The sequence below is a fragment of the Colius striatus genome, chromosome 2 (assembly GCF_028858725.1).
Source record: "Colius striatus isolate bColStr4 chromosome 2, bColStr4.1.hap1, whole genome shotgun sequence".
Lineage (NCBI taxonomy): Eukaryota > Metazoa > Chordata > Aves > Coliiformes > Coliidae > Colius > Colius striatus.
Genome location: NC_084760.1, coordinates 81,864,836 through 81,887,954, shown reverse-complemented (window position 1 = coordinate 81,887,954; position 23,119 = coordinate 81,864,836). Strand labels below are relative to the sequence as shown.

Below are 23,119 nucleotides of genomic sequence, written 5' to 3'. Positions count from 1 at the left end.
GTGCTTAGATTTAGTGTGTGCACACTACAAATGATTCCTAAAGCCATTTTCATTCACAGGCAGCACAGTCTTTCCTGTCTTATCACAGGTTCCACTCTGTGCTGCTACGCTGTGCAAAGAGAAAACACAGTCCTTGTGGCATAAATCCTACTACCTCAGAGAAACCAAGATACTAGTTTCTTCATAAAGGGAAAGGAAAACAGGACTTACGCTATCCAGGGGCAACAAGGTGTTTCGGAAAAAGGGCTGCATGACCACTGCAAAATCCTCACGCTCTTCATACCGACCACTGCTGACCAGCTGCAAGGCTTCAGCCTGTATGGAGTTGCATGATTGGGAAGAGAAAAGTTACTTACAAGGTTCATCTAACATTTTTCAGCTAGCAAAAACATGCCTATTACACTTCTTTCAATGTAGGAACTTATAAATTATTAGTACAAGTGAAGTTAACTAGTATAAAGTAGTCCAGAGAATGGCTAAGAAAATAATGTCTCATGAAGAGATTTTCATGAGGAAAATGCACAGTAACTAGGTTCATTTGAAATGTAATCTTGCTTAATAATAATAATTTTAAAAGTAGTTTGTACCTTATGTATAGAAATCCGTGTTGCACAATCAAAATGAGATTCAAATTTACAGAGAATTTACAAAGGGAACAAGGCTAAAATGGTAACAAGACAAATGAACTTGGAAGGCCAACTTGAGACTGAAGAGTGTTTGATTTTGCTTGAAATAGAATTAAACTTAAGCGCTGACAAATCACCTGCCACTTTTGAAAACTAGGGAAATAGACTTTTATACAGATAGTAAAAACATCTCCTTGTAACTTGCCAACTTGTACATTCTAATCCTCCTCATCAGATCTCAAAACACTCCTAACCTCACTTCCTTAGTTAAGGAAAATGTCTCCCTAGGTGAGTTTATACAAGTATTTTCACAGAATCACAGAGTGGTAGGGCTTGAAAGGGACCTCCAGAGATCAGCTCGTCCAACCACCTGCTAAAACAGTTCCACATCTATCAGGTCACACAGGAACACGTCCAAGTGGGTTTGAAAACCTTCAGAGAAGGAGACTCTACACCTTCACAGGAAAGAAGTCTCTCCTCATGTTCAAGTGGAACTTCCCGTGTTCCAGCTCATGCCCATTACCACTTGTCCTGTCACTGGGCACTGCAGAAAAAAAGACTCAACCCCACTCTCTCAACACCCACCCTTTAGGTATTTATAAGTGTGGATAAGGTTCCCCCACTCCGAGTCTTCTCTTAAGGCAAAAAAGCCCCAGGTCCCACAGCCTTTCCTCATAAGGAAGATGCTCCAGTCCCCTGATCATCTTTGCAACCCTCCACTGGACTCTCTCCAGAAGTTCTCTGTTCTCTCTTGAGCTGGGGAGCCCAGAACATAGTACTCCAGATGTGGCCTTACCAGGGTAGAGTAGAAGGGGACGAGAACTTCCCCTGACCTGCTGTTCACACTCTTATTCATGTACCCCAGGTTACCTCTTGGCCATGAGGGCACATTGCATTTTGCAAGATGGATTATTGTGATCATTGTCAGATTCATCAAATAACATCCACTACTACAGCTAGAACAGAGGACTGGAGAACATAATGTGAACTGATACAGTGATTGCTGTTTTCAAAGGATGGAATAATGGAAAAACCTTCTGCTCCAATAGCTATTCATAGCCTTTGTTAAATTTAAGTGAATCTTGAGCCTGAGGCTATGAAAAGTTATTCTCAGATAGCAAGCTGACCCATGGTAAGCTATTTATGTGCACACTCTTAGCCCATGGCAAAAGAAAGGAGTATCGGGTTGGTTTAGTTCTTTGCTAATTGTTACCACAAAAAAAAAAAACCCAGCAAGGTAATTTGTCACCTTTGCAGGGACATGGTAAGTCATGTGAGATGTACATTGGATTTATAATAGACAAACACATATCAACAGAACAGCCATTATCAGTAAGTCCTTTTCAGCTGTCAAAACAGCAACTGGAAACAGAGTCAGTCACAATCTGCCTCCAGCGCAGAACTGAGGTAAAATTATAAGGCAGTGCAGAAAGACTTACACTGCTGCAAACTGGTTAGCTGGGTAGGGTTTTAGTTAAGACTATAGACAAGCTGTTTCCCAGTCAACCCTCTCTGTCCTGGTGAGGATATGCATGAGAGGAAGGGCAGTGAGGGAAGCAATATAAAAAGACACGAGGCAATCAGTTACAGAATCAAAGTATTACCTGAAAATCTCTATTAACCCTCTCAATCTCTTGTAGTTCAGAAGAATTTTCCTCAGGGTTTAAGTAACATGGGCAAACATTCCTTCAATGAAAGAAATACTTGAATTAAAAGACAACCTGGAATAGCCCATGCAATTCTTCAGCATTATGTGCATTCTTCAAGAAGCTCAGGATAGGTGTTCAAAGCTCACATACTGAAGGAGAGACACCTTGTTAACTTAGAGACGGATACTTCAGAAAAAAACCACTGACTTAGTTTTCGAAGTGAACATCTGTCACAGCTGGTAAGAGCTGCAGGATCAAGGGCTCTTGAGTCAAACACAAAAGCATTTAGTATGCCACACACTAGTAGAAACCACATGAGTTAGAACAAAAAAATCCAAGCCCCTTACATATAGGTTTACAGCAGATTTTCAGAACTCTGAAGGTTTAAAGGTAGAAAAGAGAAAAAGAGAAAAAGTTCATGTAGTCTCTTAACTCAAACCACTGTATTTTATCCTGTTATCCCTGTATCAAGAGGTAACAACTTGTGCTGCACTGAAATGCATCCTCTAAGAAGGTGCTTGGAACAAATACAAAGACATCAAGTAAGACAGTCAATTCATTATTTTCCCTTCTAGTGTGTTCCAGGAGTTAATTGTTTCTATTATTAGAAATCTGTGCCTAACTTCATTTGAATTCATTAGGCATCAGCTTCCAAGCACTGGTCTTTGTTACACCTTTCTCTGCTAAAGAGCCTTTTCATGTCCATACTGACTCCTGTAAAGGCACTACTGATTTCAAAAACAAGACTCTCCATCTTCTTTGAGCTCAGATTTTAGTCTAGTCCATTAGGTGTGTAAAGCAATTTCTGATGGTGCACTCTGCAGCATGCAGCCCAGCCTGCACCGCAGGAAATGCAGCACTGAATATAAGAAGAGGCATCAGGGATGTGTTCCTGAGCAGTGAAGGGCTGGGTGAAAAAGGCTTTGAAATTCAGTAGTATGGCAATTATATGGTGCCTTGTGCTGTGACATGCACCCTTAGGGATGAGAAGAAAAGTGATGATTCTGCTATCTACAGGTACAAGCCTTCTAGCTGAAGTACTGAAAGAAGTAATAGAAGGCTGATAGGAAACAGTGTTAGGTAAATGCTGCAACAAAAGCAGCTTGGAAAGCTTGCTGTGGATGTCCTATTGCAGAAACAATTTAGACTGATTAAAAAAAATAAGCACTTTAAAGGCAAAGACTTGTTTTTCTCACTTACTTTGCTGTCAAAGCACACTCTGAAGAGCTTGCTGCGATTTGACGCAGTCCAGACATCTCCAGTATCTCCACCATGTTGACAAAGACTCTTGGGAGCTGCATGGATTATAATAACCAGACATACTAAATCACAGAACATGATACCACTACAAAGTGAGAAAGAAGTGCCATCCATAGGTCAGGGAGTCTGTGCAAACTGCAACGACTGCAACCAACGGCATGTGTAAGGATGATGTATAAAGGGAGGGGGAGGGAGACATACAATGGATGTCAGCCAAAAAATTCCTGGCAGCTAGTACAAACTAGCTGAAATGCCGCTTCAGTCCCTGGGGCATTTCCATTTTCTCTAGGGTAAATGAAAACTTGTGCAGTTGGTTTAGCCATCAAAACTGGCAGCAAGATTGTGCTATGTTTGGTCCACAGCAAAAGTACTGAGAAATACACAGTTTTTCTAGAACTGCAGCCCACTTTCTCATGAGTATTATCTAATACACTCTTTGAAACGTAGTGCTGAGGAGCAGTTGGACTCCAGCTATTTGGAAGATGACTACGTGTGAAACAGAATCACTGACAATCTATCAGAGCTGAGGAGAACATCAGTGTGTTTGCCAGGAACATAGCTTGCTAGGGTATCTTAAAAAGCTTACCTCCTCATAGAAAATATCCAGAGCATCCTGAAGGTGCTTTACATAGTTTTGCACTGAATAGGTTTCCTGTGTAATTTTAAAAAAGGAAAAAGAAAAAAGGATCAGCCTTCCCTCTGGAACCAAGAAGCTGAACAAAACAATTTTGCCTGAACAAAGTTGTCCACAGACACTCCAGTTACAAGGCAACCCACGAGAAAATATACTGACTCAATGCTCCATTTTGCCTTTGCTGGCAGATATATTTTCAGATCAAGAGGTTTATTGCCACATACACACAGGTTATATTGTGCTTATGTTTCTATGTCACTAATATATACTCTTAATCTCTGCAGAAAATCCTGAGGTACGTAATAGCTCTTGGCAGAACCTTTGTCTGATGAAAGAATACATCAATCACATTTTTTGATTTCATGATGTCTTTTATGGGACTCAAACCAGTTTGCTTTATGAACAGAGCGGTAACTTTCTTTTTATAAAGTGCCAGTCTGGTGGAATGACGTGGTGGCAGTCAGGCCCCACAAGACCCATAAGCAAAATGACTTTGTGGCTGCAGTTATTGAAGCTTACTTGGTGGAGCAACAGCTCCAGGCAGCAGCCTCTAAAGGAAAACAAGCAAAACTGAGAGAATAGTCTCTGGTCATTTCAACAAGCTGGGATCCAGACTCACAGTCTGTGCCACAGGAACATTTTCAGAGGGAATGACCACTGATAGCTAGAAAAAAAGACATCTTTTTTTTGCTATAAACTGTTACCATTCTTAAGCAAGAATTAGGCATCCTCAGTAATTATTGCACTGAGACGTTTTCCAGAACAAAACTTTACTTGTGTCCCCATAACAACATGCTTAAGATACCATGCTGTCTTGAGTGCTCTGTCCCATTGAGCTGGGAGAACTCTTCTATCTATCCTACGTGTTTTGTTCAATATGAGGCAGGCCAATGCTTCTATAAACAATGCGTTACCCCAGAGCTACAGTGCCCCAATATTTAAAAGTTGTGCACTTGTTTCTGATACAATACATGTTAAAGGATCAGGACTTCTAAGTGCTTTTTAAACAAAGAGAAGCTTTGGCTCACTGAGAGAGAGAAAGGTTAAATTTCCAGGGCTGGTCAGCTGCCAAATTCCTGGATGAGCATGCCTAATTCAGAGATACAAACCTTGTCTAAGCAGTACTGGCATAGGTCGTTGCCTCCAATGAAAACAGTGATCAGCTTCCAGTCTTTCTTGAAGTTAATTTTCTAGTGGCACATAAAATAAACAGATTGCAGCATCCATTGCTTAGGCATGCAGAGGCAACATTCACAAATGAGGCTAAAAGGGCAACAGATGGCATGGCAGAACAGAGAAGGAGGCATTCTGAGTTAAGAAGGCAGAAGAAAAGCATGTCTCCAGAGGGAAAACGTGAACTGTTTGCTTGTCTAGCTGTAATTCACCTTGGCTTTCGTAATGAAATTCCCTTCAGCAGACAAGATCTGTCAGGGTAGCCAAGCATGGAAACATGTCTGAGGCAGCAAGTGTGCCCAAATGAATTTTAGCTTCAGGACAGGGATGGACAGGAGAGATTTGCCAGCTGTGGCTGAACACTGCAGGCAGCGTGGGGACAAAGTGATGTGGGAGTGGATGCTGGAATGACTCATGGAGCTGCAGAACTAGAGCTGCTGGGGATCCCTGCCAGCTGGGCAAGTATTATGGCCAGGAGGGGCGAGGGGCGCCGCAGGGAACAGACAGCTGGATTAAAATAGAAGAGTCCAGGAGGCTGGTGACTTCACTGAGCTCATATAAGGGCAGCTGCAGCATCCACGTCACAGCAAGCTAACAATAGGCACTGCTGAGAGCTGGATCTCATCAAAACATTTTGTAACATTCAGTACAAAGAAAGGAATCAAAGGCAACTATTTATAGCGTGGTCCATTTACATAACAAACCTCTGCAAAAGGATCCCACAAATAGAGGAAGGGCCTGGGAATCACCCACAGGTCTGAATTCTCCTCCTTAACTAGCATTTCACTCAGAAAGCCTTTTATGAAGAGGCAAAGTGTGGCAGGCACTTCCCTCCTCCCCCTTTTTAAAGATGCATAAAAAAAGCAAAGCTCTAGAGCCATGTAATATTTTATTGAAGAGCCGTGCCAGCTCCCTCACTCTGCCAAACAATCGGTAACGCAGAGTAAATGACAGCGGGGCGAGCGTGTCATCAGGAGTGCTGGCACAGGGAGACACACGCTTTGACAAATCCCGTTTATTCAGTACCTTCCTTTCCCATTCAGCCTGAGCCAAGGAGCACTAGGCACTCCCATTCTCTTACAGGGTGCTCTCCCTGAAAACAACAGCTCACACCCAGTCATCCTCTCAAATTCAGCCAATGCTTAGAGCAGGGTAGCCTTGATTTTCTCCCAGATCTCCTCCCCCCGTCCTAAAATGCAGTAGCTACCCAATTAAAAGTGGGTTGCCCTACGGGTGCCCTTTTTCACACTTAATGGTGTTGGCACAGCAGACTGGTCCACAATGCTAGATTACCTCCTAATTCACTAAAAGCTTGTGGCATGACAATTCACCCAACCTGGAGGTTTCTGGCTACTGATTAAACAGTTGCCTGTTCAGAAACAGTTTCAGAGAGCCTAATCTCTTGGGAAGACTTTGCTTGACACCCTACACAATATTGCCATTTTCCAGACCCCAGAGTGAATGTTGTGATTCATGTTGGTCACCAGGTGCCTGCTCCAGTGATTTTACACCCACTCTTTTCTGACCTCCACTTTGAATGCCGTTGCTCAACTAGGCAGTCCTGTGATCTTCTCAGAGCCTTTAGATCTCTCTTCTTCTTCAGTACAACTTCCTCTTACATCTGCTGCCTGTACTGCACCCTACATTAGTCTCTGCCTCATGTTTACACCTTACGTATATGAATCTGAATAGGTAAACTAGCATCTCCTAAAGGCACATTTGCCTGGGAAAGCATGCCAGAGAAAAGGACATTGACTTTTCTTCCACCACTAAATCATTCTTCACTGTTCAAGTATCCCATCAATTAAAGCCATTTCCCAGAGACCACAGAAGCACTGAGAGTTAGCCCAAGTTCCACTTACCGAGCTATTTCTTATTAGCTCCACCAATTCACGTGCTTGTGCAGGCATATCACTACAGAGAGAGGACAGAAGCATTTTAGATAAACGTTCTGAATGCATATCATCTTCTTTATCTCCCACTCCTCATTTCAAGGAATCTTAGAGTCAGCAGAAATCAGCACAAGGAGAGGTTGATATGGTCTTCTTGGACTTTACTAAAGACTTTAACACCATTTCCCACAGCATCCTCCTGGAGAAACTGGCTACCCATGGCTTGGATGGATCTACTCTAAGATACATGGAAAACTGGCTGGATGACCAGGCCCAGAGAGTGGTGGTGAATGGAGTTAAATCCAGTTGGTGGCTGGTCACCAGCGGTGTTCCTCAGGGCTCAGTGCTGGGGACTGTTTTGTTTAACATAGAATCATAGAATGGTTGGGATTGGAAGGGACCTTTAGAGATCATCTAGTCCAACCCCCCTGCTAAAGCAGGTCCACCTAGATCAGGTTGACCAGGAACATGTCCAGGCAGCTCTTGAAGACCTCTAAGGAAGGAGACTCCACAACCCCCTGGGTAGCCTGTTCCACTGCTCTGTCACCCTCACACCTTCGGTAAATTTGCTCATGATACAAAGCTGGGAGGTTATGTAGATCTGCTTGAGGGCAGGAAGGCTCTTCAGAGAGACCTGGACAGGCTGGATTGATGGGCCGAGGCCAATTGCATGAGGTTCAACAAGGCCAAGTGCTGGGTCCCACACATGGGCCACAACAACCCTATGCAAAGCTACAGGCTTGGGGCAGAGTGGCTGGAAAGCTGTCTGTCAGAAAAGGACCTGGGAGTGTTAATTGACATCTGGACAAATATGAGTCAGCAGTGTGCCCAGGTGGCTAAGAAGGCCAATTCTGGCTTGTATCATAAATAGTGTGAACAGTAGGACCAGGGAAGTGGTTGTTCCCCCACACTCACTGCTGGTGACATTGCACCTCAAGTGCTGTGTTCAGTTCTGGGTCCCTCACTACAAGAAGGACATTGATGTGCTGGAGAGTGTCAGGCTGGTGAAGGGTCTAGAAAACAAGTCTTATGAGGAGCTGGGGTTGTTTAGCCTTAAGAAAAGGAGGCTGAGAGGTAGAGATCACTCTCTACGACTGCCTGAAAGGGAGCTGTAGTGAAGTGGGAGTCAATCTCTTCTCTCCAGTAATGAATGATAGGACACGAGGAAATGGTGTCAAGTTGCACCAGGGGAGGTTTAGATTGGACACTAGGAAGAACTTTTTCACTGAGAGGGTTATTAAGCATTGAAATGGGCTGCCCAGGGAGGTGGTGGAGGCACCATCCCTGGAGATATTCAAAGGATGCAGAGGTGAGGTGCTGAGGGACATGGTTTAATGATGAGCTTGGCAGTGTGAGGTTAGTGGTTGGACTTGAGGATCTTAAAGGCCTTTTCCAATCATAATCATTTTATGACACTATGATACTATGAAAGTGATGCCTCAAAAGGACAAGCAAGCATAGAAGGACCAAAATCACATGAAGTTGCACAAGAGAATAATCTGTTCTGAAAAGCTTTCAGTTAGGATGGCTGCCAAGTGGCAGGCAACTCCGATGAACTCTTCCAATATCAGATGTGACTGAAGGGTGTTTTGTTTGTAGAGACCCCCTAATGCCCCTATACACAGACATTTAGTTGTGTAACTCCTTTCAAAACCTATTGAGAGGTTTGGTGCTCACACAGAAGCTGGGCAGCTAGCTGGCCTTCCTGATCCAGCCTTAAATTCCTACAGCTTGTCTTATTGCTGCAAGATACTGCTTACATTGTGGAACTCCCAGCCTAGAGAGTCCCCGTCCAGCTCTGGGCAGGATGCAATCTAAGTACAAACCGTGCTGAGACACCAGCTGGAAACTTGAGCTCCCAATGTACTAGCATGAGACTGAACTTAAGCTAATAAGCTCTGCCTCTCTCTAGCAGCTACACAAATATGGCTACCTTATTTGCACACTCAGAACCATACCAACTGCCCTGTGTCTTTGGTCAGAACACTCACAAATATCTATTGGCTGTATAGTTCATCAGTTCTCACCCCTTTGCCCTTTCTTGCCTGTGACTGCGCTTACCATGCTGTGGCACCTTGCTCTGCCACATTGAACCCAGCTGTTTCCTTAGAGGTGCCAGTGGAGAAGCCAAAGAGGTTTGGATTGAATTTTTTCAAGATATCTTAAAAAAGAGAAAGTAAAGTGTTTAATCATCCACACTACAATGGGCAGCATCACCTCCTGCAGAACCACAAGCCAATTGAGTGAAGAGAATATAGACCTGGGTTTTCTCCTCATACACTGTCACCTTACATAAAACATGGACACACCTGCCTTAGAAACTCCAGTGACTGTCCAAACAATAGCACTGGAATATTTATCTCCATGGCCTCAAGAAACCAGTGTCTGGCAGCTCAGGAGGTGTACAGGTTCCAGACAACTCACCAGTCTTGAATTAGAGTGCTAGAGTAATCACTGTTACTTTCCCACATGTACCAGGAGCAGATGTTCTGATTATGGTCCTCTACCTCCCACTCCTCTAGCTACCCATCAAGATAACAATATCTGTTGCAGAGAAGCGAATTTTATTCACATTTCTAGATTTCACCAAAGCCCTCGGTGGGGAAGCGTCATGTCTGGAAAATGTTATTGTGCCTGCAGTGCTGTCTGAAACCTCTTTACAGAGTCTTATTTATAATGCATAAATGAAATACACCTTCTGCTTTTCTTTAAATACAACAACGTGCATCATTCAAGGCAAAGCATATCAGATTTTATTACCAATGGTATCATGTACTGTCAAACTGCTCCACAGCATGGATAACATATAAAAAGACCACTGTAGTGGTCGCAAGGACCACTTAATGGTTTCTGTGGCAATCACAGGGCTGATTATATAGAACAATAGGACAAGAAGTTTATTGTATTTTAATTTTTTTTTTCAGTGCAATGTAGCAACTTGAAATCATCAGGAGGAACCATAACTTTGTAAACAATCCTCTCTGGATGGACCACTAATTGTTTTATAACCCTTCATTTGCCCACAATCATTATCCAGTCACTGCAAAGCACAAAATGAAATGAGGGAGAAGCAGGTCTGCCATAAACTTCTGTTACCTTCAGCACATTTATTCCTAATAATTTCTGTCAAAAGGAGTATACAATCACATGTAGGTCCTGTGATGTGGAGGGGTTGAATCAACTTCATGGCTAGTCAGGTCGGTCTGGGTTTCATCTGTGACTCACATGAACTGCTCACATTCACAATAGATGGGCATCCACCACCATTTGTGAGGAAAGCATGATCATTTCCAGATGTTTCCTAGCATCCACTTAGACTACTTTGAGAGTAATACTTACTTTTTGCTTTTCTCATTTTGATTTTCCAGGATACTCACTGGGTAACGTAGTCTGGGTCTCCAGGGTTTCGTCACCTCCAACACTGCAAAAATTAAAAACAGAATCAGCATTACTTGGGTTAATCCTCCAACCATCTGTCTTATTGTCACCATATGTTGCTGCAGTAGCCCAGGAAGGAAAAAGAGAAAAAAACCCCAAAACAACAAAAAACCCCTAACCTCAAACAGGACTAAGGGAATGAACCTTAGCTTACAAGATTTCAGGGAAAGTGCCAAAAGGAGAGTTCACATTAAATCAAGCAGGGCATTTGTTACCATAGAAGCTATGCCTCCAGAGTGGGAACAGAGCATACCAGGAGAACTGATTTCTCACATAAACATGCTGGGATGCATGTCTATAGACAAATAGACACATGTCATCATAGAAAGGCATATTTCCTCACCAAAGTTGCTCCATGTGACCTAGAACTATGTTTGTCTGCAGTTACGCGTAGAAGAAAGACTGCCTTAAGTGATCATTAACCACCTATCTGGGACTCAGCAATGTTGATTACATAGACTCTCTGCCTCTACCATTCAAAACTTGTCTGTATACCTAGCCAAAACACTCTCAAACAAATTCTGGCAGCCCCTCCTGAAGACAACTATGCCTGCAGATACATACAGGGCGAGAAGAAACTAAGAAGAAAAGAATGTGTACATGTCTACATGCTTATCAACCACACTTCTACCCACATGAAGCTGGCAGCTTCATTCCACTCTAGCACGGCTATTCAGATTCACACCCACCCTGACATATATTGTCTTTGTCCACTTTGCAGTAGCAAATATGTTAGGGACATTGACTATGCATGAAGTGCTCTCACCATCTTCATGCCAATCCACACACGCACAGACTCTCTGGCATTAGACACTGCACTAGATAATGACAGCAACAGCAATATTTTGAATAAAATCCAGAGACTAACAAGAGACTAAAAGAATTCATTCATGTTAATAATCCAGCGCTGTCAGACACACAGGACCATGCTTGTAGCAAACAGATCTGGTTAAAAAAAAAGAAAGGCAATAAAACTCCCACAAAACCAAACACAAATCTCCCGCTCCTAGAATCACTCCCTTTCTCTTCCAATCCTGACTCCTCCAAGCAACACTTGCTCTCAGCATCCTACCCCTGCATTTACACACCTAAGCACATAACTACACAAGCAGGTGACCCACACTGTTAACTGTGTCTCTAGATAAATGTAGAGAAAATTGAGCATTTTCACCTCCAGGAAAGTCCCCTCCAGTTTGTTTTTAAGTCAGTTGCTCCGGCTCCTACTGCAGTCTGGAAAAGATGGAAAGGATCGTGTATAAAGTACTAGAAGAAAACATTGCTACAAAAACAGGTAAGACAGACGTCATGATTTGAAAGCACTGAAGGCTTTTGGTAACTTTATTCTCTTATATCCAGCCAAGCTTTTGCAATATCCCATTTTTATCGTAAATGGTCCATGCCCATATTTACCACCACACACAGGCCTCTGAGCAGCCCTGTGTCTCCTGTACTTCAATTTCACAAGCTCCTCCTCATGTAAAAAATCAGCTCATCTAGACAGTAGACCACAGAACAACAGAAGAGATAAGTCCAGTCAGAGGGTATCAGGTTGTGAGGTCAAGGACATAAGGTTTTAGAACTACTACTCTCACACTGTTTTATCAAGCAACCCAATGGGAGCCAGATTAACACCAGCAGCTTTGTATTTGTTTGGATTTTTCTGATGGAAAAATGCTTCATTCTGGAATTTCCTAAAGAAATCTGATTTTGAGACATTTAATCCAGGAAAATAAAATATCCTAAACCACAACACTGATGAAAAACTCCCAGACAGTTTTAACTGTAGCCAAATTTTTAGATGAGCTGCTTTTTAATCTGCCAAGAAAGGAGAGCTTTGGTGTAAAATCCACTTCCCCTCTGCTGGGCCCAGTCTGCTAGTTTAACATGTAGAGTTGATAAGGTGTAGGTAGGATTTTTTTTTGCCGATCCAGATAAGCGTGTTGGCATACCTACTGCTTTCACCGTGCATTGGTGCTGAGAGGTCAGACAGATGCATTCTAGCCAGTAACACAATGACATTGCTCATTGTTTCATTAATCTTCAGCTGCATCTAGACTGAGAAAAGCCTTCCTGCAGTGCAAACTTTAATGTATTTTGAAAACAAATACCTGCGTAAAGCTGTCAGAACAAAGAAGTTTGTGATGAATTTGAGTAGGCTGGGACAGAACTCTAGTAAGGTCAGCCCCTGACTCACACTCAGGACAGCAGTTATGAAAATGGGTTATTCTGTAGCTTTCTGCAGTTTTATGTTCTTCAAAAAGCCGTGGTAGCAATTCAGTCACAAACATGACTGCCTTCAGGGCTCTTGTGGGAAATACCAGGAGGAGAATCAATGCCTTAGACCATGAGAGAGACCACGAGAGATCTTTGCTGCTGCAATCCCTCCATGCCATGGATGGTTAGGCAATACAAAGTGTGCACTGCTGCCAGCTGTACGGCTCTGTGTGCATGGCAGGGTGTGTATCTGTACACGTGTGCAAAATACTCTGTCATCTTTTCATGCCTCTTCCATCCCTAAATACCTTAAAAAACCCCACCAACCCAGTCAGGCCTTGCTGTGGCAGTGGCAGCTAACACTAACCAAATGAATAATGGTGGTATGAAAATGAAGAACTGCCTCGCTCAGCTCTTGAGACAGGAACCTCAAGCATCAGAATCTGGCCTGCATGACTAGGGCTCTCTGAGACATTAAAAAAAGAGGAGAGATGTCTGCTAACACAAACATCTAGTACTAGAAGTGGGGGAGGAAATGAAGCAATTCATTTTAAGAGTCTTGGCAATGGATATGAGGGAGATTTGCGGGGTCATTACTCAGGTCTTCTAAGAAATAGTCAAAGCTCAGTGTGGGGCAGGGAGGAAAGCCAAGATCACATTAGGTCAAGCAAAATCATTTGCAGAGCTAACGAGGAGGCAAAGACTTGCACACCTGCCTGTAGATAACCCTGATTATTTAAAGGTAATAGTCCCTTCAACTCCCTCTGAACACCATCAGAGCTGAAGCTGCTAGAATGAGCATCAGTTCAGCTCAGGAGTTAAAATTCATGGGAAATGTTGATGTGAGTGTTTGCTTTCATCTCACAACACAACAATTCTGTAGTGTGGTGTAATTCTGGAACTTTTCCTCAGACAACTTCAGTGCAGAACTACAGTATTATCTGCTGTTCTTTTCTGGGGTCTTTCTTTTCAGTGCCTACCCTTTTCAGTTTCCATTCCTTCTTAGCCCAAATACACCAGAATTTTAACTGGAAGATGCCTAAACCAGGAAGCAACATCTGAAAGCAAAATTCTGAAATACAGAAGTGTCAGAATTATCTCAACTGAGAAGCACTTCATTCTGCAATCAAATCTTTCCATAGGAATTTTCGTTAAGATCTCTCATGAAACATGCCAATTTCTTGCTCTTGGGTTTTATGTTATTAAAGCTTATTCCTGTAAGACAGATATTTCCCTTTTTGAAAACACTTGAATAAACTGTGCAATAGAGTATGTGATCTTGTTTCTGTTCTGGCCTGAATTATTCATTACTGGATTACACAATTGCCACTGCCACTCACATCCCTTAAGGCTGTTTCATTGCAAAGGGACACAGGTAGATGAGTTTTGCTTTGCCAAGCCAAAGCAATTTGCTTGGATCTGATGATGCCTGACACAGTATCTAGATAGACATTGACAATTGCTCTCTATTCTAAACATGGGAATACAGCAGTACTCACAGTCAGGGAATCTCCCAGTGCTCCTATCATTTTGATGTCAGAAGGTTGTAGCTTATGTACTAAAAATCAGTAGGAGAAAAAAAGCACGATTATTGCCACTGACACAAAACGTCATTTCCCAGAGCAAAGATCCAAGTCTTTAGTTCCAAGCTGATGGAATTTTTACAGACTTTTAGAGAGAATGAGTGTCAAGTTCTACGCATCAGCTGGGCAAAAGGCATAACTTCTTGCCTTTGCTTGCAACGGTGTACTTGACTAACAGGGAAATAAATGGACCTTAAAACAGCTTAGGAAATACATGAAAACTGGTTAGATATGTTTAGAGATGCATATAGTCAATCTCTTTTAATTGGTTTTCAGGTTTGGGTCATAGATCAATACTTTCCATTAGTAATGTGCCTGTAAAGCCTTCCAACTACACACAGTGCTCCTACCCTGCTGCTTGTCAGAGTAGGCTTACCAGGTAAGTCAAACTTGCTGAGCCACTAACCTACCTAGGCAATTTTCTGCCATGTTGCTGTATGTGATACACGTATATGATAAATGTGATCATACTTATCCACAGAGAGCATGCCTGCTGTGTTGCAGAATTTGCTGTGTATGGAAAGATAGACTTTCTTCCTTTGCTGCTAAATATATCAGCTTTTATTGTTTCCTTTAAATTTAGGGTTTGCAATTTCAAGATCATCTTGTTTTCAAAAACAATAGGTGAAATCTTTCCTATTTGTGAATTTAGCTTACAAGTTCTTTCTCACCTGATGTTGACACATGATTGGATGAAGGTTGTTCAGGACATGACAGGTCACTGCCCCAATTCTGAAACGGCAACTTACAGAATTGTTTTACTTTGCAGTTGGAAGGTAACACCATTCTATGATTCTATGATAATACAGAACTCATATATGATTTAATTGTCAAAAAACAAGTTAAGACATAGATCCTAGTTTGGTGCTTATATGACTTTTGGTGAAATTTTCACTTCAAACCAGAATATCTTTCCAAAAGCAACACATTTCATATAGAATTATTGTTTATGACAAAGCTCCATAAAGATGACAAATCTTTTCCTCTCCTCCGCCACAAGATTTTGTCCATGACCTAGAGGTGCAGTCTCTAGGTCTGAAGACCTTATCTGTGTCAAAAGACATCAGATGTAAAAACACATAGAACAAAAATCTACCAAAAAATCCTCTGCAAAGTTATTATATTAAAGTATTATATTATTTCCTTTATACTACTCTAGATACCTATTAATTTCCAAGAAAATGTCAAAAAAGGTTTGCTTTCATTGAAAATAAATTAATAAAAAGTCTGAAGCTTCAAAAGCTTCAGTAAAGAGAGCTATTGAAATAATTGGACTTTACCATACATATGTAGGTGATGTAAGAGCTGTAACATCCATTCCACCAGTTGAGTAAACTAAGTGAACTGCACATCACAGATCTTGGTTCCCTAGCAGAAGCAGCTGATGAGCATTCTGCCCGCACTCTTTAGTAGTGAGCAACAGTATTAGCTAAGAAGGCAGTGAGGGAAAAATTGTAACTGTTGTAATGGGCAGTCTCTGTAAGAATAAAAAAATTGCTTACTCTGATCTAAGAGCCAGCCCTACTTCAAGTGGAGATTGAACTAGGGATGTTCTGAGGTGCCTTCCAACCCCAGTTATTCTACAACTGCACAATTCTGCCATTCAGGGAAAACCAGTGTGGATCAGTGGTCTTCAGAAAGCAGGGTTAGTGTTAAAAAATCACCAAGACAAATTCACCCATTGTTGTAAAAAAAACCGGCATAAGCGGCTCTACTATCAGCTATCTAGTTAAAGGCTGGTTGCAGAGGCTAGAAAGGAAAGGAAAGAGAGGAAACTCCTTTACCCTGTCACTTCCAAAACTATTCCTGGTTAGATTCAGTGGAAGTGCAAGAATTACTCATTAAAAGTATAACTCCAGCCTGCAGATAAAAATCCCTTTTCAATATTGCAAACTATGGCTTGCTGAAACAATAACAGCTGTTGCTCTTTGTAACCCCCAAGGCGCACAGAGAACTTCATAATTTGGCTATCCCCGGTATGCTGGACCGGCACAGGCCATTTTCACTGCCATCTCCAGCCACACTCAGTTTGCATGCCTGCAGACATTTTTCAAGAACATATAACAGCCTCATTTCTTCAAGTCCTGCACGGTTTGTTTCATCTGCCTTGTGGTAGTTGCTCACTCATAACTCGGTCAAACGATCACCACCTTTGTATCTGGTTGCGTATCCCAGATGTAAAGGTGACTGCCCTCCACGGGTGAAGCTTCCTTGAGTGCATGGAAGGACAGTGGCTCAGGAGGAGAATAGGTAAACCTTCCTCACACCATTTGGAGGCTCAGATTCTAAGTTATCGTCACCGTGTTGCAAGGATCTTGCTGTCTGAATGAATGATGCATCACACGCTGTTGAGCACAGTTTTGATACAATTGCATCAATTACTACAATTCATTTTGTTTGGTTTTCAGGAAGAGAAGAATTTAACATTTGTTTACCCAGGAAAAAAAGTAATGCAAGACGTGCTTTCCCTTTTGAAAACTGGTAGTAATTTATCTCACCTATAAATTCAGGATGATAAATGAACAATCAATGGATTCAGCTTTGCATAATTTGTCTAAAATGTAGCAAAAGGTGCAACAATTACCTCTGTTGGCTCATTAGTGGGCTCCACAGGTGGATATGTGTAGTTGCTATTTTTGTACGTTCCCAGGAATGGTTTGTTCTGGATACAATACAAAAGTAAGAGAAATTAGGCAATAATCACATGGCACAGCCCATAGCAAGTAACATCGAGACACCATAACGCCAAGAAAGCAAAAGAAAGATTAATGTTTAGCACCTTAAGGCAAAAAAATTACATATGTCAGATCATGACTACATTTTCCTTTCCAAGCTTTCCAGAAATTACTTAGGCTTTATTAGATGAGGCTGTATAAATTGCATGGTTATTTTTGTCCCCTACTAACTCAACTTGCATTCAGGAAGACATGCACATTTTACAGGCTAAAAAATTTCACCAGGATGCCCACTTATCTCAATTAAGAGCAATTCCAGTATCTGTGTGAGGAAGTCTTACAAACTACTAAAATCAGAAAGCATATTTAATTGATTAGAAGACCCAGTGTTCTTTTATTTGCAGGGTTTTATCCTACTTTAAGTTGCCTCAATACAAATAATTTTCCTTGTCTTGTCAGGCCCTTAAAATCTGAGACACCTGATATTTTCATGGACGTGACTACCTGAAGTAGGCTTTTAATACTCTAGTGAGAAACTCTGGGAACAATAATTGGAATTTGTGGGTGTCAATCTGAAATAATTTATTATTCCCTTTAGTAACACAGAAGATTAAATCTCCTGGAAACAGTCTATCCATTTGTAGCACTGTTTTACAGTCTTTACCTCAGAGCTTTCTCAGCACTTCTGGCACTTCTCTCAATGACTTTTTCAAGTACTGTGTGCTCAACATTTCTGAAAACTATGGCCATATATTCTTTGTAAGGGACATAAAACTTTTCCATGCCTGCTTCTCAAAAGCAGCATCTTTGAATAGGGGTGGACAAAGGGATAGAGGTATAAAATCCACATTATTTGGCACTGAAGAAGTTGCTAAGTTAATGTAAGCTGCCTGGACAGAATAATTGGTAAAATGAAGTACAATCAATGTAAGTGAATCTGAGGACTTTTGAAACATGCTGATTAACAACTTTGCATATTTTCCTTTTCTGACAGGGTGGACATGTGATACGGACAAAATTCTACAGGTGTGACTTGAATGAGTGTCTCCAGACCTGAGACTACAATTCAGCTTTCTGTTCTGTTCAGTTCTTTGGTCTCCTTGTTGAAACTGACGAAGAAAGAGAGCCAATTATTGCTGACCGTGGTGGTCATTTCCACGTGCTGATACCTAGCAACTGCACTGCAAGTTCAGCAGCTTGTTTTATAACTGCAGAAATAGCTTCCAAAGAGTCTGAAGCATCCCTGTTAAGAATCAGGCCAGGAAAACCAACCTTCCTGTAATTCAAGAGATAATAGATACTGGGAGTTTTCAGAGCTGTGGTGCTCAAACTTCATTGATCCTGATGGGAAAGTTAATGAAGCATATTCTCTTTACTGCTTGAGCTGCCTCTGTACTTCACAAACATAACAAAACACCTCTGCTACACCTTAAAGCACAAAAATCAGTGTGTTGTCAATCAGTATTCACGGCACAGTAAAAATCCATGTCTGTTTCAGACATACCAACAACTGCTCTCTGCAGCAAGCATGAGCATGTACAGCCAGCTGGCGTCCAGTTTCCATAATGTAGGTCATACTTACCTGAGTTGGACAGCTGAGGACAATATCAGTCATTGAATCAAATGAGTCATCTTTCTGGCCTAAAGGCTGTAACTAGAAAGGAAGACAAAAACTCCTATTTTGTAACCATGTTAGGTCATCTTACATTTGTAAAATAATTCTAATCCAAAGAGTCTAAATATACCTTTCAAATTTATATAAAGCTGCCTGTATTTACAGACCTTGCTTTACCCAAGGCTGATATGTGTCTACTTCCCAGCAAGAACATGGCAACAGTGTAACAAAAGAGCAACTCCAGAAAGAAGCTTAAAATGGGAAGTGGAAAGCTACACTGGATCAGTTTAAACCCCTGGAGGAGTTTGGCAGGCACATGAAGTACCTTGGAACTTTGCCACATGGCAAGGTCATACACTCTCTTCTCTTGCATAAGAGACAAGACACCAAGCCCCTCAATTTTTATTGCTAAGATGCATGATGGCATCTCCAACAAAAGGCTGTTTATTTGTAGAAGATTAAACCAAATTTAATCAGAGGTACTGCTTGATGTTTGCAAGCAATTGTGGCAGCTGTTAAGACATTGCCCTGATGTATACAGAGTTATCATCCTGGATCAGAGATACCACCTCTGCCTGCACGTGTACTTCTACCGCACCGCAATGCTAAGTAAGATGAGTGCTCTTAAGCAATCTTTAACAACACACTTTTATTGAGCTCTATTCATTTCCAAAAGTAGTAAAACTAAACTTAATTAAGGCCACTTGAATTCCTAATAAGACATTCACAACACAAGGATTTAAAACAAAGTAATCCATTTTGAATTTATGTATGCAGTTAGAGTTCTTTATTTGGTAGCGTCCCACATCAGCTCATAGAAACACCTCCCTTATTGAATGCTGTCCTGCCTTTCATGACAACAGGCAAAGTAGACGTGAAGTTGCTCAGCTGAAATCACAAATGACTGTGAACATGCACTTTCAGCACTCCCTCTTCTCCCCACACACTTTAAGAACCAAGAGATTCTAGACTGAGAGCAGCACCAGAAATTTAAGCATATATCACAAGTAAAGAAGAAATAAAAACAGATCCAGTGTTACCCAGGCTTTTGCTGCAATGTTTGTTTCAGAGATTATTTAATAGTAGTCTGGTGTAGGTAAAGACCACAGTATCCACAGAGCCTGTCAGCTTACCATGTTATTCCAGAGAGCCTTGGCAAGCTGAGAATGGCCTTTCTGGCTTGGATGGAAGCAGTCAGGTGAAAAGTAGGAGACATCTGGAAGCCCATCCTACAAATGAAAACATAAAGGACATCTGAGTGCATAAGAATCTACACAGTACAAACTTGAGATATCAGAGGCAAAATAAGACCCAGTCATGAGTGGTTCATGTTACTTGTTCTTGCTGCTCCAGTGTTGAAAGTCTCATGATTACCTGGTGATACAAAGTGTACTTCAGTAGGTCCATGAGGTACCAGTAATGCATAACTAGAGATGGTTGTATGCATTCAAGGACAGATCCACCCAGAAGTAGAAAAAACACTGTTTTCAACTGCATGTCTCGTGTCTCTTTAGGTTCTGCAATAAGCCGGATTTCTTTCCTCAGCACATCATCAGAACTGGCACCACAGTCACTACTATGCTCTGCAGTACCTTTAATATAGATACCGGAGCATCTGAAGGAAGTTTGCAAATATCTTGGCATTCATGTGAGTATTGACATGAGAAAGAGTTTAGGTCACAAGTGACTGAAACAACTTTTTTTTTTTTGGTCAAAGCAGTCCCTCCTTAAAACTTGAGTAGGTTTTGATTTAGTGTGTTTAGGCTAATTTATTAGAGGACTACTACCAAAACTTGCATCTATATCTGATTTTTTGCCAAGTTTAGAGCCAAAGTGCTCAGTTCAGGAACATCTGAAGGTTTTGCATATATCTGCTTGAAGGCAGGCAGGCTCTCCAGAGAGATCTGGACAGGCTGGAGTGATGGGCTGAGGCCAACTGCATAAGGTTCAACAAATCCAAGTGCTAGGTCCCGCACTTGGGCTGCAACAACTCCATGCAATGCTACAGGCTTGGGACAGAGAGGCTGGAAAGCTGATTGCAGAAAAGAACCTGGGTGTGTTGGTCTACAGCGAACTGATCATGAACCAGCAGTGTGCCCATGTGGTTAAGGCGGCCAATAGCATCCTGGCCTATATCAGAAATAATGTGACCAGTGGGGCCAAGGAAGTGATTGACTCCCTTGACTTGATGCTGATGAGGCCACACCTCAAGTGCTGTGTTCAGTTCTGGATCCCTCACTACAAGAAGGGCATTGAGGTGTTGGAGAGTGTCCAGAGGCGGGCAATGAAGCTGGTGAAGTGGTCTGGATCAGAAGACTAATGAGAAGTTGCTGAGAGTGCTGGGTATGTTTAGCCTTGGAGAAGAGAAGGCTGAAAGGAGACATGATCTCGTTTCAGGTGAGGTGGGGGTCAGTCTCTTCTCTCCAGTAATGCATGATAGGACATGAGGAAATGGTGTCAAGTTGCGCCAGGGCAGGATTAGATTGGACATCAGGAAGAACTTTTTCACCAAGAGGGTTGGTAAGCATTGGAACGGGCTGTCCCAGGAAGTGGTGGAGTCACCATCCCTAGAGATGGTCAAAAGATGTAGAGGTGAAGTGCTGAGGGACATGGTTTAGTTTAGTGATGGGATTGGCAATGTGAGGTTAGTGGTTGAACTCGTTGAGCTTAAAGGCCTTTTCCAACCATAATGATTCTTGTAATTCTGTAAGAACAAAAAACAGCATCCTGAGCTTTCCTAAAATCTGAACTAATGTTTAGGAGGCTGTAAAAAAGTTTAGAAAAATTTTGCTGCTCCTGTTTTCCCTATGTCAGAATCAAAACTCTTAGTGATGATGTTTCATAGGAATCAATGAGACAGACAAAAAAACCCCCAAACCACTAAATCAAACCAAACAATAACAAAACCAACCTCAAAACCAAGCAAACAACAAAAGGTCCCCCTTTTATTTTTTTTAAGTAAATAAGCCTGGTTTTCCTGTGAAATTTTCAGTCCATTTTCCAAATGTGTCTGTAGCAGCATCTGAACTTTTCAAACATCACTAGCAATAGCTAGCAATTGCCAGCATTTTCAGGATCCAGTTCAATTATACTAGAGTAGTCCCTGCTCAATATTTTGTCCCATCTGCTTTTAGTTCCAGGTGAGGAGGTGCAGATGAGTGTGAAAATGGAGTTTCAGTTTCAGAGAAGTTTTGGGTGATTTCCTAGATTTATAGTTTACTGAGACAGGCCATTCAAGGTAGTAAATATAATTGCCAATAACAGAAAAAAGGACTCGGTGTTTAAAATCACCACCTCCACCAGATCATATGTAAACTTCTCTTTCTGTCAGACACTGAAGAATGAGTTCTACGACACAAACAGGAGTTGATTCTGTAGTCTCCAGTGAGCAAGGCAGCCATATTGCTTTAAGAACTATTACTTAATATCACAGAATCACAGAATCTTAAGAGTTGGAAGGGACCTCGAAAGACCATCTAGTCCAATCCCCCTGCCAGAGCAGGACCACCTAGAGTAGGTCACACAGGAACTCGTCCAGGTGGGTTTTGAATGTCCCCAGAGAAGGAGACTCCACAACCCATCTGGGCAGCCCGTTCCAGTGCTCCTTCACACTCATGGTGAAGAAGTTTTTCCTTGTGTTTCTTTGGAACCTCTTATGTTCCAGCTCGTACCCTTTGCCCCTTGTCCATCATTATCTCTGTGGGGTTTTTTTTCATGCTGTATTTTAAGAAAAACAAAATATTTTTGTGCCCTTGAGAACATACAAAAATAAACCTCTTAGTTCAGGTTTTGCTCAGTTTTCCAAAACAGTAATTCATATTGACAGCACAATGTGTAAAACTAAATCTGTTGACTATACGAAGAAATCTGGTGTACTATACCAAAAAACAACAAGTTCTAATAAGATAAGCATAGAACAAGCTGAAACTATTTTGCATATAGCCTCTACAGGTTAGGTACCCACATTCAATCCTTTTCATGCAAGTCTCTTCAGACCATACCTGACCAAGAGGAATGTGGATATTTTGGAGGAAAGGCTGGATGACCACTGTGAAATTTTCATGAGTATCATATCTGCCAGATTTCACGAGTCTCTGAATGCCAAGCTGCAAGAAACAAAATGCCCACCAATAATCCATCAACATCTCTGCACCATAACTGGTTTGTCTTTTTTTTTTGGGAGGGAGGAGTGGGAGGGGAGGGTAGGGTGTATTTTTTGCTTTTTTTGTGAGAGCGAGCGCAAGCATGGGAATCAGAAGGAAGCTTTTACTTCTTAACAGAACTACCACAAATGTTGGCAAAAGGTGAGACCTGCAAAGTGGCTGAGAAGGGTAGAACACAATATTGCAACTGCCTGTGG

At 41.8% G+C, this 23,119-nt stretch overlaps 1 protein-coding gene across 1 annotated transcript in view; it reads right to left on the bottom strand.

Annotated features, from left to right (window-relative positions):
* Positions 1–23,119, bottom strand: part of PLB1 (phospholipase B1) — an 85,671-nt gene that overhangs the window by 6,763 nt on the left and 55,789 nt on the right. Inside the window, exons 41-55 of the mRNA XM_061990120.1 lie at positions 22,761–22,865; positions 19,893–19,988; positions 18,727–18,798; positions 17,054–17,131; positions 15,141–15,201; positions 14,386–14,444; positions 11,844–11,902; positions 10,612–10,655; positions 9,296–9,395; positions 7,205–7,256; positions 5,279–5,359; positions 4,122–4,187; positions 3,476–3,570; positions 2,231–2,312; positions 211–315 (exon numbers count right to left, since the gene is read on the bottom strand). Of these exons, the coding sequence (XP_061846104.1) occupies positions 211–315; positions 2,231–2,312; positions 3,476–3,570; positions 4,122–4,187; positions 5,279–5,359; positions 7,205–7,256; positions 9,296–9,395; positions 10,612–10,655; positions 11,844–11,902; positions 14,386–14,444; positions 15,141–15,201; positions 17,054–17,131; positions 18,727–18,798; positions 19,893–19,988; positions 22,761–22,865 (1,155 nt within the window). The remainder of the gene's footprint in view (positions 1–210; positions 316–2,230; positions 2,313–3,475; positions 3,571–4,121; positions 4,188–5,278; positions 5,360–7,204; positions 7,257–9,295; positions 9,396–10,611; positions 10,656–11,843; positions 11,903–14,385; positions 14,445–15,140; positions 15,202–17,053; positions 17,132–18,726; positions 18,799–19,892; positions 19,989–22,760; positions 22,866–23,119) is intronic.